Below are 15089 nucleotides of genomic sequence, written 5' to 3'. Positions count from 1 at the left end.
GTGGTTCTGCAATTTCCTCTGTTAACCTTTTCCGTACACTAGGAGGTAATTCATCTGGTCCCGGAGATTTAAATTCAATTAAACTAGTTAAGTGTTCCCTCACCATCTCCACTAATCCATTGAAGCATTCCAGAGTTATGACCTCATAAAGTGGTCAGAATTGAAAAAATTGGCCGGGTCAGTGAAAACAGGCTTCTGAGTGAAGAGGTTAACTTGTGCAAACAGGAAGTGTGTAATAAGACACACCCATCGTTGCCCCGACACATGATCGTGGGGTGCCGATGGGTTGTCATGACGGCCGGGGGTCTGCACAAGACCCCCATGCCTGTCATTGTAGATCATGATTTCTACTACACATAGCAGGGCTGCGATTAGATGATCGCAGCTTCAGGTCTCCTAAGGAGACTATTGTAGCATGTAAAAAAAAAAAAAAAATGTTTTAAAAATATAAAAAAAAAACATAAGTTCAAATCTATCCCCTTTTGCCCCATTCAAAATAAACCAATATTATTAAAAAAAACATATTTGGTATCACTGAGTTCAGAAATGTCCAATCTGTCAAAATATAAAGTAAATTAATCCACTCAGTAAATGGCGTAACGAGAAAAAAAATCAATACTCCACAATTATTTTTTTTTCGGTTTGGTATCTGCTTACTTGTAATGACCTGGAGAATCATATTGGCAGGTTAGTTTTAGCATTTAGTGAACATGGGAAATAAAAAAAAAAAAAAAAAAAACAACTATTGTGGAATTGCACTTGTTTTGCAGTTTCACTACACTTGGCATTTTTTCCCCATTTTCCAGTACACTATATGGTAAAATTAATGGTGCTATTTAAAATTACAAATTTTTCCACAAAAAATAAGCCCTCACACGGCCATATTGACAGAAATATAACAAATGTATGACTCTGGGAAGAAGGGGAGCAAAAAATTAAACCGCAAACACGGAAAATCGCAAGGGGTTAAAGGGAATCTGTCACCTCATTTTCATGCTGTACGTAAAATAGTTGGGTCCGGTCCGATGGGCTGTGTTTTTGCTCCTTCCCTCCACCCCACCTTGGCCGCTGTACGCAGTCTTTCAGGTAATTTCTGTGGTTCGCGTCCATATTTCGTGCGTGCACATCGCAATCTCCACTCGCACGTGCGCAATATGCTTTGCCAAACTGCAGGCAAATCCGAAAAGCATTAGTGCGCATGCGCCTGTGAACTATGTCCCAGAACACAGAAATGGCAGCAAAATACTTCCGGGACATAGTACTTCCGGCGCATGCGAACTACTTTTTTCTGACTTTGCCCGCAGTTGGGCAAAGCATACTGCACACGCGCGAGTGGAGATTGCAATACGCACACGCGAAATATGGATGAGAACTACGGAAATTACCTGAAAGATTGCTTACAGGGGCCAAGGAGGGGTGGAGGAAAAGAGCAAAAACACCGCCAATCGGACCGGACCCAACTAATTTACATACAGCGCGAAAATGAGGTGACAGATTCCCTTTAAGGAAACCGTGGTCCCTGAGTGCAGCTTGTTCTAAAAAAAAAATACAACCCCCAAACCTCGTACCTACCATCCCTGGTTCCACTGGTGAGCCTCTGCAGTTATTCCTGATGTTTCGAAATGGCTGCAGCCGACCAGTAAGCTTAGCGGTTCTGATCGGGGTGTTCTGTCTTTTTTATAATAAACTCTATCGTGAACCAGGATTTTCAGAAAGTGAACTGAATAAAAAAGGTGGGAAAAAATGCTCCCCCCGCAAGGTTAACATCATTGTAGTAGCATTTATGTCAGTAAACATAAAGGTCAAACTGATATGATTACTGTACACTGAATCTTTGTTGAATACATAACTATCATCTATTGTTATTTTTATTGTTTTATTTAGCTTTCTTTTTTTATTAGCTTGATACTTGCACTGCTCATTTGAAGACCTGCTTGCAGAACATTCACAAGGTAATGATATATACGTTTTAATTTTATATTTTTCAAATGCTTTATCAACATAATTAATGTGAAATATACAACTATATGTTAAATGTATTGCCTGCTAGTGGGACTTAAGACAGCTAAGTGGGGCATAAGATAGATAAGATAGAGCTGGGCTCTGTAGAAATGCTGGTGCCCTTTCAGATTAATATATGTTTAAATGTAATGGCATCTTGTACTTTTTAAATTACACAGGGGTTCCCTGTGCAACTATTACTTTAATTAAACATTTTACAATCTTATTAATATGTCTTATGTGTTAATACACTATTACTTTCCCTTCCTGCCAAGCCTTAAAGGGAAGTCTGTCAGCAGGTTTTTGCTATCTCATCTGAGAGCAGTCTAAGGAAGGCAAAGAGAAGCTGAATCCAGTGATGTATCACTTAGATTACTGTTGTGAGTTCATTTTCTGGTCCACCAGTTTTGAGTTCTCCTGCCAGGCTCCCTCTGGTGGTAACAGGAGGTAATGAGGCTGATTTAATCAGTAGAGATCTGCCACCTGATAATGAGGATGACTATTGGACCTCAGGAATCTCAGACTGGATTTAAGACAGCCGACTCCCTATTCTGGTGCTGGTGATTCCTTCTGGCTTGTCAGGTCTTGGTTTTCAGCTCTGTTCCAGTCATCTAAAGCTAAGTTTTTCTGCTAATGTTCACACTTGATTTTGTTGGTCTATTCAGTTTTTTGTGTGGTCAGACAGCCCCGGCTGGGGCTGTGTTGAATTTCCACTCTTATTTACCTCTATTTGCCAATTTGCTTTTTGTCCCTTATTAGATTGGCCTCTTTTTGCTCTGTCTCAGAATATTTCAGAGTGCTGATATAGTGGGAGAAGTCTAGTGACTTCAGGGTTAATTTTGCTATCAGAAGTGTTGGACATTATTTTTGTAGAGTTTTTTGCAGATTGCAGACAGTGTCTTTCCTTTCCTTTCTAGTTAGTTTGGGCCCCATCGTTTGCTCAGCCTATTTTCCTGCCTGTGTTTGTGCTTTCATCTTGTTTCACCGTCAATACATGTGTGGGGGCTGTCTTTCCTTTGGGGTCTGCTCTGGGGCAGTTATTTTTCCCCTTTTCTTGCTTCAGGCTTATGTAGTTCTCCGGCTGTGATGAAGCATATAGGATCATCGTAGGTACGCTCCACGGCTGCTGCTAGTTGTGTGGTTAGGATCAGGGATCTGCAATCTGCATAGTTACCAACCTCTCTGGTTTTCTGTGACTTAGCTTGTTTTGTTTTTTTCTCCTCGGTGACCCATTTATAACAGATTACTGGGTGAAGCAGTTCTGACACAACCAGAGCTTTTAGATTTAGAGTGAAGCAGAGGTGAGAAAGCTAACCCCGCCAACACCAGGCTCTCTGTTGTGAACTCCCTTGCTCGGATTTCTGAGCTGAGCTCCCTCTGCTGGTTACTGAGAGTAGTGGAGCTGGCCAGGTGGATGGACGTTCTCCACCTGACGATAATAATTGGGACTCTGGGATTGCTGGCTGGGAGCATATAATGGAGCTGGCTACTCTTGAAGGTTGCTGGTGATTTATTCCTCTGTGTGCATTTGGAGCTCTTTTGTCCCCTGCCTGATCTGCATTTTCAGCTAAGTGATTCTTTTGCTAATCCTTTGCATCTAATCTGGTTGTGTCTTTTTTTGCTTTCTGTTTTGTTGGTAGGGTTTAGAGTGCTCCCTGCTTGTGGCAGCGCTGGGCCCGGTTTCATATGTTGCAGCTTGTTCAGTCCCGTTATGTTAGTATCTTTTTGCTTGCTGCCAGTTTATACCAGAGTGCTGAACTAGCGTGGATGAGATTGTGTGATCTCAGGTTTTTTTGTATATCAGAAGTGTTGGACTTTTTCAGGGTTTTGTGCATGATTGCAGACAGTATCTTTTTCGGTCCTGTCCTGTCCAGACAGCTTGGGCCCCACTGTTTGCTCAGTCTGGTCTCTGCCTGTGTTTGTGTCTCATCTTGTCTCACCGACAATATATGTTTGGGGGCTATTCCTTTTGGGGATCTGCTCCGGGGCAGTTTAGATTTAATCTTTCTGTCTTTAGGCTTAGTTAGTCCTCTGGCTGTGACAAAGCATCTAGAGCATCTTAGGAACGCCCCACGGCTACTGCTAGTTGTGCGGATAGGATCAGGGGTCTGCAATCCGCTTAGTTACCAACCTCTCTGGTCTTCTGGTGGCTTAGCCTGTTCCTGCCATCCTCCTCGGTGACCCATTCATAACAGCTCTCTGTGTACAAAGTCCATAGTCAGTGAGGTGCTTAGTTGCAGGACTAGTCCAGCAATGTTAATCTCTTAGTGATAAATCCTTCACAGTTAGTAAACAACAGCACACACTTTGACAAGTGACACATTCTTGAATTCTGTGTTTCAGCCTCTATCTTCAAATTACATAGCAAAAACCTGCTGGCAGATTCCCTTTAAGTTATAGTCTTACAGAGGTAGCCCGTTAAAGAAGCTTGTCACCAGATGAAAAGTGATCCATTTTTGAGCTTGATTTATTCTCGCTGTTCAACTAATTAGTACTTTAAAAAAAAAAGAAAAAAAAAAGTCCACCCTACTGTTCCATAGATATCGGACTTTTGATTTAGTGGCAATTGTTACAATCTTTTCCAAGGGGGCATTTCTCACAGGGTCATAATACATAGCAGCCTAAAGACACGCCTACAGAGAATCTGATAGCCACGCCCCTTTATAAAGTCCATCAAATTTGTACTATATAAAAAGGACTATATCTCTGAAACCATATGGTGGATTTATAAAAAAAAATATTCAAGAGCAGTGGGAATAAAATAAGAGCACACATTGGCCACTTTGACCTGGTGACAGGTCCTTATGGATTGCATGATACACAATAAAAGTGTTATATAAAGGGCTGAAGATAAGACATCTAGACTTTTCTCTTTTCAATATGAAGGTTATACAGAAGGCCAATGAAATACTAAGCAGCATTAGTCAACCCTCAGTGTGCAGCGAAGTGCTCTTGTCTTCTCAAGGAGCCGATTATATATCAGGTAATTACATTCTATTTTTTTAGGGCCTCACCAGTTTTTTACATTAAAAGGGTCATCCACGGTCTTAGGTGAGGTTCACATATACAGTATCTGCTGTATCATGCTCATTTTTTTGAGTCTGATGCATCTCAGTGGATCAAAACTGATGGTTTGGTTGGGTCACAACACCATTGCGTTGCATGTTCTAGTGCCCTCCGAATATCAGATACAAATCCTTCAAGCTGTGATTTTTTTTTTTCCTTGGTCCGAGGAATACATCGCACATGTGCACGGCCCCATAGAATAACATTAATTTTTTAATCAATCTGTTGCCGTGAGGCTTTTTATCCATTTATTCCAAGGCTGGATTCCAGCGATACATGAAATATTGTGATCAGGCCACCACAAAAACAGGTGGGAACTATCCCTTTGCAAACAATGGGGTCAGTTCCTATTTAAGTTTCCATGTGATGTTTGCGTTTAAATGTCAGATTAAACCATATAGATCACACGACATATAAGTTGTATTTAGATCAAGAAGTGTTGTACAGAGACAAAATATATAAAAAATCAACTCTTTATTTATAACAATATAAAACCACACAAGAGAAAAAGGTGCCTGAAGCCAAACCAGAAAAAAGACAATAGTAATATGTATAAGAAATCAGGAAAGCATGAGAAAAAAATCAAAGTATTATGATATCTCAATAAAAAAAACATTGAATAGGGTATTCATAATCACCTTTGAAATTGAATATCATAGGAGCCACAGTAGAATACACTAAAACCCTCAAAAAATTAGGGTGAATATACTAATTTGTTCAGATGGACACCATTGTGTCCCTGATAGCCTGTGAAATCGTTAGCTTTCAGGATAAAAAAAAAAAAATTGCCCACGCCTGATTTTTGGTGTTGCCCAGGATATAAATACAACAGACAGGTAATGTGTCTATAGTAGCAAATACACATTAACCCCTCCATGACCCAGCCTATTTTGACCTTAATGACCTGGCCATTTGTTGCAATTCTGACCAGTGTCCCTTTATGAGGTAATAACTCTGGAACGCTTCAACGCATCCTAGCGATTCTGAGATTGTTTTTTCGTGACATATTGGGCTTCATGCTATTGGTAAATTTAGGTCGATAATTTTTGCGTTTATTTGTGAAAAAAATCAGAAATTTGGCAAAAATTTTGAAAATTTAGCAATTTTCAAATTTTGAATTTTTATTCTGTTAAACCAGAGAGTTATGTGACACAAAATAGTTACTAAATAACATTTCTCACATGTCTACTTTACATCAGCACAATTTTGGAAACAAATTTTTTTTTGTTAGGAAGTTATAAGGGTTAAAAGTTGACCAAGTGATTTCTCATTTTTACAACAAAATTTACAAAACCATTTTTTTTTAGGGACCACCTCACATTTGAAGTCACTTTGAGGGGTCAATATGGCAGAAAATACCCAAAAGTGACACCACTCTAAGGCTATGTGCACACGCTGCAGATTCACCTGCGGGTTTTGCTGCGGTTTGGCCTGCGGTTTCACACCTCTACTATGTTAAAGGTGTGAAACCGCAGCGGAATCCGCAGAAACAATTGACATGCTGCAGAAAAAAAAACGCAGCAAAAGAGCGCAGAAAAAACCGCAGCGTGAGCACAGTGGTTTTGAAAACCCATAGGGTTACATGGTACTGTACCATGTCTGCGGAACTGCTGCGGTTCCGCAGGGCCAAAACCGCAGCAAAAACCGCAGCATGTGCACATAGCCTAAAAACTGCACCCCTCAAGCTACTCAAAACTACATTCTAGAAGATTATTAACCCTTCAGGTGCTTCACAGGAACTAAAGCAACGTGGAAGGAAAAAATGGACATTTTAATTTTTAAAACAAAAATTTTTTTTAGCATCATTTTTTTCATTTTCACATGGGCATCAGGATAAAATGGATCCTAAAATTTCTTGGTCAATTTCTCCTGAGTACACTGATACCTCATATGTGGTATTAAACCACTGTTTGGGCGCATGGCAGGGCTCAGAAGGGAAGGAGCGCCATTTGACTTTTTGAATGGAAAATATGCTGGAATATTTAGCCGTTGCCATGTCGCATTTCGAGAGCCCCTGTGTGCCCAAACATTGGAGCTCCCCCACAAGTGACCCCATTTTAGAAACTAGACCCCCCAAGGAACTTATCTAGATGCATAATGAGCACTTTGAACCCCAAGGTGCTTCACAGAAGTTTATAACGCAGAGCCGTTAAAATAAAAAAATTTTTTCCTAAAAAAATTTTTTTAATCCGTAATTTTTTATTTTCACAAGGGTAACAGGAGAAAGTGGACCCCAAAAGTTGCTGTACAGTTTGTCCTGAGTACTCTGGTACCCCATATGTGGGGGGGGGATTCTCTGTATGGGCACACGTCGGGACTCGGAAGGAAAGTAGAGACATTTTGAAATGCTGACTTTGATGGCATGGTCTGCGGGCGTCATGTTACATTTGCAGAGCCTCTGATGTGCCTAAACTGTAGAAACCCCCCAAATGTGACCTAATTTTGGAAACTAGACCCCCCCCAGGAACTTACCTAGATGTGTCGTGAGCACCTTGAACCCCCAAGTGCTTCACAGAAGTTTATAACGTAGAGCCGTGAAAATAAAAAATCATTTTTTTTCCTCAAAAAATGATTTTCTTAGCTTGCAATTTTTTATTTTCACAAGGGTAACAGGAGAAATTGGACCCCAAAAGTTGTTGTCCTGAGTACGCTGGTACCCCATATGTGGGGGGAACCATTGTTTCGGCACACGTCAGGGCTCGGAATGGAAGTAGTGACGTGTTGAAATGCAGACTTTGATGGAATGGTCTGCGTTCGTCGTTATGTTTGCAGAGCCCCTGATGTGCCTAAACAGTGGAAACCCTGACAAGTGACCCCATTTTGGAAACTAGACCTTCCAAGGAACTTATCTAGATGTCTGGTGAGCACTTTGAACCCCCAAGTGCTTCACAGAAGTTTATAACGCAGAGATGTGAAAATGAAAAAATAATTTTTTTCCACAAAAATAATTTTTTAGCCCCCAATTTTTTATTTTCCCAAGGGTAACAGGAGAAATTAGTCCCCAAAAGTTGTTGTGCAATTTTTCCTGAGTACGCTGATACCCCATATTTTGGGGTAAACCACTGTTCGGGCACATGTCGGGGCTTGGAAAGGAGGGAGCACCGTTTGACTTTTTGAATGCAAAATTGGCTGGAATCAATGGTGGCACCATGTCGCGTTTGGAGACCCCCTGATGTGCCTAAACAGTGGAAACTCCTCAATTCTATCTCCAACCCTAACCCCAAAACATCCCTAACCCTAATCCCAACCCTAACCACAAGCCTAACCCTAATCCCAACACACCCCTAACTCTAATCTTAACCAATTCCAACCCTAACACTAATTCCACCCTAACCCTAATTGCAACTCTAACCCTAATTCTAACCCTAATGGAAAAATAAAAATATTTTCTTTATTTTATTAGTTGTGCCTACCAATGGGGGTGATAAACGGGGGGTTTATTTACTTTTTATTTCAGTTTGATCACTGTGAGAGTGATCAAAATGAATGAATGGAATCTGCAGCCGCAGATTCGAGCGGGCGCACTGTGCATGCACCCGCCATTTTTCAAGATGGCGGCGCCCATGATCCGGGACCGTGGGACACCGGGAGCGATAGCGGCACTCGGAAGGTACCGGGGGGGTGATCGGAAGCCCGTGGGGGAGCCGAGGGAAGGCGGGGGGAGCAGATGATGACAGCGGCGGCACATTGCCGCTGTCATTCAGTAGCGGGGGGCAGATAACCGGTGTGGGGGGGGTCAGATAACGGTCTCCAGTCATGTCCGATGCTACTGCAGTATCGGCCATGGCTGGTTTGTAATATTTCAAATTTCATTGATGAAATATTACTATTGCTCTGATTGGCTGTTAAAAGTGAAACAGCCAATCAGAGCGATCGTAGCCACGTGGGGGCGAAGCCACGCGCCCTGTGGTGAAGTACAAAGCCCCCTGTGTCTGCGGGTTGGGTGACCTTGCATTGACCCTGGTCACCCGACCCGCAGAGGGACTTTGAAGTCATGACACAGCATATGCGTCATGAGTCGGATTGGCACCGACTTTCATGACGCCTACGCTGTGTCACAAGTCGGGAAGGGGTTAAAGGAAGATCCTCCACTGTTTCTATCTGAATAGTATTCTGATGGAACATCTAATACTGTAGTCTACTTCATATACTATTTCTATCTGAACAGTGTTCTGATGGAAAACGCGCGTCGGGGTGAGGGGAGACAGTGTTCAGCCACCATTCATGTGTCAGCTGTGATTTCCATCCACAGGTAATATGTTGTTTTCCCAGCTTGTCGAGTGTAGACAATTTATCTAACTTTTTCCATAGAGGGTGTAGAGTATGTTGCATCAGAACATTCAGATAGAAACACTATATGAAGGGGAATTTTCCTTTAACTATTTGCTGCTATAGGCACGTTACCTGTCTGTTGTATTTATATCATGGGCAACACCAGCAATCAGCAGGCGTGGGCAATTTTTTTGTTTATCTTGAATGCCAATTATTTCACAGGCTATCAGGGACACAATGGTATCTACAGTGTCTGAACAAATTAGTATATTCACCCTAATTTTTTGAGGATTTTAGTTTATTATTCTACTGTGGCTTCTATGATATTCAATTTTAATGGTGATTGTGAATACCCTATTCAAAGTTTTTTTTTATGCAGCTATCATAATACTTAATTTGAGTTGTTCCCATGCTTTCCTGATTTCTCATATATAGTACTGACTTCGCATTTATTGTCTTTTGGTTGCTTTAATCTTTTAATAATGACCATTAAATTATAATACTAACGATGCAATATGTGTTCACTGCAGCTGTTTTCCCTCTGTTTGGCTTGAGGCACCTTTTTACCTTTACAGTATGTATGATTTTATACTGTTATAATAAAGAATTGATTTTGATATATTTTGTCTCTGTACAACACTTCTTGATCTAAATACGACTTTTATGTCGTGTGAGCTATATGGCTTACTGTTATGTAGTGTTGCCCTCTCCATAGTGGGGTAAGTGGGCTTGGGTAGTATGTTCATCAGTTATATGTGAACCCAGCCTTACCCACCAATGTCTTTTATGTATTTATCTCTTCATTTTGTTCACTGTTTGCAGCATCCACAGAAATACATGTACAGCTGCTAAAAAATGGATGGTCTCACTGAGCGAATTAATTTTCCTTCTTGTGAAAGACCACCCTCATAGTGACAATTCTTTCAGAGGGCACATCACTGCCAAGAGGAATGGTCCCGTAATGTGTGATTATTTCGGGGGGAGCCAATGTGTGAACGGGAGGCGCTGACATGAGCAGTAATATTTTATATCTTGCGCACTCACAGACGGCAGAGGAATGCGTGACCAATTACGAAACATCCCTGCGTCACGATATAAAGCCCAGCCTAGCGATCATGTGACTGTAAATTAACGCTGCGTTATTGCATTTATTACTTTTTAAATAATAACTATTAAAATATCATTTTGAGAAATTTTAAACTTTTTGGCAGAGTATATGAAACCTGTGACATTACTATTTTACAGGCGTAGTAGAAGTTTACAGGTTGTCGAAGAGAATGGAAGGAGGGATGAGAGCGCGTAACATGGACTGTGAGCGATTACGACTTGTCCTCAGAGATATCGAGCTATCGTGGAATAATCTACAAGCCTTTCTGTCTATTTGCCCAAGCTTGTTACAGACTCTGGTGAGAACAGCTCCAACATGACACCATGTACAGGACAGTACACTAGCTGTGGGAATAAAACCAATGCAATCTGCTTCTAGTGAATGAGCTTGTATTAGTCTAAACCTGTGGTTCCCAAATTCCAGTCCTCGTGGACCCCAACAGGTCATGTTTTCAGGATTTCCTTAGTATTTCACAGGTGATGGAAGTATCATCAAGGCATCAGGAATTTTCCCACATGTGTAACACTATGGAAATCCTGAAAACATGACCTGTTGGGGTCCGCGAGGACTGGAGTTTGGGAACGACTGATCTAAACACTTAAAAAGCCGTTCCCATAAGTAGTGATGGATAAAGATTAGATCTGACACTTTGTGATTAATGGGTTTTAACCTGCTCACTTGAAAGTCCTTATAGCAGCTCCCTGCACAATGAACCTGCAAACGTCCTTGACTAATTCCTCTAACTATAAAAGGTCTTTTGAGAAAATCAGTTTTCTTCTTCTTTGCCGTTAGAGCCCATTAACAAATTAAAGATGGTTATCCATGCATAGTTTTATAGAGCATAGGCTACAGACTGTAGTGTTAGACATAAAAGATGGAGACCACAAGGAAAAAAAGGTCAAATGGAGTCCAGAGTTGCCGATCTTGGACTTTTTGCTTCATTATACCACATTCACACATCCATGTGTCACGATCCAAGTGCAGATGCTGTGATACTCTGTCTGTTTAGGGGTCTCTTGACTCGAACTCAACAGCCTCATAGGAATATGAGCTTGACCCGCAGACCGCCCATGCAGTCTGTACTTGGACTGCGAAAGACAGATGTATGAATGTGGCATAACCCTCAATGGCTCAGTTGGGGTTTCGTCCAAATCCCAATTCTCTGGGCTACAGATGGAAACCCAAAGGAGGTAGAGACATAAAGTGTAACTAGTCTTACATGACTTCAAACAAGAGCTACACAATTCTTTCCAGTAAAAGGATGTGAACTGCTGAACTACGTTAACGTGTTACATTTCTGAAAGCCAATATTCTCATCCGATAGGAAGAGGACTAGAACGCTTGTTCCACTTAATGGAGGTAGCAATTCTAAAAGCCATTCCAGACACTCCGTTTGCAGGCATATGTTTCCAGGCATTGGCTCCTCATAAGTGCAAAACAGGAAGTTTGATTTGGCTAGGTTAGATTTCTCATTAAAGGATTATTGACTTTTAGGACTGCTACTTCCAATATGTGGCTCTACAGTTGAGGTCCTATCTCTCTAAAGAAGCGGTTTGTATATTTAAATTTCCAGAGGAGCATTACACGGCCTATAGCATTCCTTAAGTTGGCTTGGCACTTTCCATAGACCTTACTTTTTAGGGATTTGCTGATGGGAGACTGGAAGTAGAATTCTCTTTACGTCCAGAACTGCTGTGTAGAGTGGGTCATATTTCTTAATATTTACCTAAAACTGTCATAAGAGGCTTCTGAACACTCTCGCAGGTGATTTGCTCCACATTTATCAACCACTGTTAGTCTAATAATGACACTTGAGACATTTGTGTTTATGTATCACATGCGGGAAGCAGGTGACTTACTTCATCTGACCCCTTAAATGTATAATTTGCTTCACTTTTGCAGCCCTCACAATCGGCTTTAGATTCTGCAGCTGAAACAGCGTCTTCAGACCCAGGTCCTTGTCTTCAGAGTTGTTGTGGAGTTTGTCTGCTAGACAAACCAGTAGAGGAGGTAAATGACCTAGACAGGTGCTTATTTTTTTCTCATATACATTAAAATATGTAATCAGAAATTGTTATTGTTTAAATCAAGCTTTTGTGTGAAATGCTTTTTTTGTATTAAAAAAATTGTAAACTTGCAATTTACTCAATGTTCCGGGGCTATTTAACACTCGCGCCTCCTGTTCTTTAGATGAGTTTTTTCAGAAGTCTCATTATCATCACAGAAATGGTTACAATCACAGATAACACCTTAAAGTGGTTGTCTGGTCCAAATAGATAAATCTGTAGTCCTTCTATGTCACCGCAGACTTATGCATTCCCCCTGTACTTGCACTGTGCGCTGCGAGGATTCGCCAGTTTCTGAGGAAGGACCGGAGGGTGGGTATGCGTTACACACACTCCTGGCTCTCCATCTCTGCCAAATGTTTCCATATGGCATGCTTAAGGCCTCTTTCACACATCCGTAGTCGGCGGTCAGCTGAAATCCGCCAAAGGGAGAAAAAACTGATCCGACGCCGTTCAGCGAAGTACGGCTGACAGCGGACTACAGATCCGTGGAAGGAGGAAAGCGGCGTCAATTAAAGTGACCACGGCCTCTTTAAAGTATTGCCGCGATATCACTGGTCTGCAAGAGAACCTACATGAACGAGATCGAGCGGGCTACCAGCGCCACGATGGCGCGGGATTACTAAGAGATGGGGCATCGATGAGAACCTCCATTAACGAGATTGCGCTGGCTTCCATCGCCGTGATCTCGCGGGATAACGGCATGTAAGAGATCGCGCGGGCCTAGATCACGTGGTGAGAACTTCACTTCAAAAGAGAGGATTACGATATCTTTGACAGAGAGAGAGATTGATTTATTGTGGCTCCCGAGACGGTATTTCAGGGTGCAAATAGTGGACCGTCACAGAAAAAAAACGTTGCAGTGTCCGTCTCATCCGCCCGGGAGCCGCTAAAATCTTGGCAGATCTGTAAAAGAACGGGTGGGACGGACGACCGTCAGTCAAGAGCCGCCACTAATGTAAGTCTAAGGGTGAAAAAAAATGCATCCGCCCCTTTTTTGGCAGATACGTTTTTTACAAAAATTGGCGGATTTTGACTGACGGGGAAAAAACTGATGTGTGAAACAGGCCTAAGGTGTACAAATTATTATTGCCATTTGTTTATTTCCTTGCGTTTTTAAGCCATTGTAAACAACTTCTCTAAGTAGATAAGACTTTTAGTGCTTGTCTCTTCTTCATTTTGTTCTAGTTCCCATCTGAAGTAAGACCCAGCATGCTCAATATTGGAGGGCGCTCCTACCACCCCAGCTGTGCCAACTTTTGGCTGCACTGTGTGGACTCTACTTTGCCCGTCCTGGCTTGTCACAGTAACTGTTCTGCTTGTGTAAAATGAAACAAGGACTTGTGACAACATGAAGATCGTGGGATTTTGTGGAGCTGGCACAAGGAGCAAATTATTTATTTTCCCTTATTATAACTTGGTTAAGCAGTCATTTTAGTATGGTGCAAATAAGGTGTTGAAGGTTTCTTATCAATAAAACGGAGGCTGAGCACCATTCATTTATGCACATTGTCAGAAAATCAGGGCAATTAACTCAGAACCACACCAATACAAAACACATATAAAATATAAACCTTATACTTTGCTGCCATTTTATTTGATCTATACTTGTCTTCAGAATGGAACCATGTTCTTGGCTTCATTCTCATAAATGTCTGGAATACATCCGATAGGAGAATCAATGATTTGGACTGTATTTTTACCAAATAAGTACAATTCATAGGCAATCAGTTGTTTCCAGAAGCCAATGTTAGGACGGATAATTGGCCGGCATTGTTTTAAGTGAGTGTGTGCAGCCAGCAGGGAGAGTCCGTGATGCTCCATTAGATAAGCCAGGCAGAGTGTAGGAGATCTGCTGATACCTGCTGCACAATAGATGAGTGTCCGGCCTCCAGCCACAGCTACTTCTTTGATCTTATGGGATACGGCTTGAAAATTATCATACAAGGGGGTTTCTGGTAGGTCGGCAACAGGGAAATGTAGATACTCCAAATAAGGGATGACAAATGCTGAGCATTCCAGTGAGACATTAATGACACATGTAATATCGTGGCCAGTGAGTAAGGTTGCCTTGCTTGCCGCTGCTGCATTGCTCAGGAACAGGTGGTCAGTTACTTTGCTAAACCCAGATATTGACATTCTTCTTCTTTTCACACAAGGCTTTTTCGTCTTTACTTTGATGTTGCAACCACCATGGAATCTATTCAGCTATAATAAATACACTGAAATGTATCAATATATGTATTATTTTAGATAAAATTTATGCGCAATGCAACAGCCATTATCCTAATTAAACACTAGAAGGGGTTAGCTCATGACCAGCATTTCACACCTATATGGGACAGAGATACCTGATAGCTGGACATGGCCGACTCCATCGTTCTCATAGCCAGTGATCAGAGTGATAGTTACGCACGGGCACTATCACTGCATTTAAAGAGGTCCTGTCACCAGGTCAGCAGCGGACAGTTCTAGCTTTTATTTTATTCCTGCTGCTCCCGAGTATTTCAGGTCTTTTTTTTTTTAACCTGCCATATTTTTCCAGAATTATGAGCCTTTTTATTTAGTGCTAATTT

At 41.5% G+C, this 15089-nt stretch overlaps 2 protein-coding genes and 1 long non-coding RNA gene across 10 annotated transcripts in view; 1 reads left to right on the top strand and 2 right to left on the bottom strand.

The window, feature by feature from the left end:
* LOC141068522 (uncharacterized) overlaps positions 1-15089 on the bottom strand; it is a 78567-nt gene that overhangs the window by 45795 nt on the left and 17683 nt on the right. The window lies entirely within an intron of this gene.
* Positions 1-15089, top strand: part of LOC141068106 (synergin gamma-like) — a 30705-nt gene that overhangs the window by 2956 nt on the left and 12660 nt on the right. For 2 of the 4 annotated variants that reach the window (XR_012226492.1, XM_073558290.1), the window contains exons 2-5: positions 1902-1952; positions 4888-4984; positions 10585-10745; positions 12350-12457. Coding sequence is in view for 3 of the 4 variants with exons in the window: in XM_073558290.1 (XP_073414391.1) it covers positions 1902-1952; positions 4888-4984; positions 10585-10745; positions 12350-12457 (417 nt within the window). In the remaining variant the exon portion in view is untranslated. Of the gene's footprint in view, positions 1-1901; positions 1953-4887; positions 4985-10584; positions 10746-12349; positions 12475-13701; positions 14746-15089 lie in introns of those variants that run through there. The other 2 variants (XM_073558278.1, XM_073558300.1) reach the window with 2 other exon arrangements.
* DUSP18 (dual specificity phosphatase 18) overlaps positions 14076-15089 on the bottom strand; it is a 33928-nt gene continuing 32914 nt past the window's right edge. For all 5 annotated transcript variants that reach the window (XM_073558249.1, XM_073558265.1, XM_073558256.1 and 2 more), the window contains one exon: positions 14076-14721. In XM_073558249.1, coding sequence (XP_073414350.1) covers positions 14128-14721 — 594 coding nt within the window. In that variant the 3' untranslated portion in view covers positions 14076-14127. The remainder of the gene's footprint in view (positions 14722-15089) is intronic.

Source organism: Dendrobates tinctorius, unplaced genomic scaffold (genome assembly GCF_039654945.1).
Source record: "Dendrobates tinctorius isolate UK_male_01 unplaced genomic scaffold, ASM3965494v1 ptg000003l, whole genome shotgun sequence".
Classification (NCBI taxonomy): Eukaryota; Metazoa; Chordata; class Amphibia; order Anura; family Dendrobatidae; genus Dendrobates; species Dendrobates tinctorius.
This window is presented reverse-complemented; position numbering and strand designations above follow the sequence as displayed.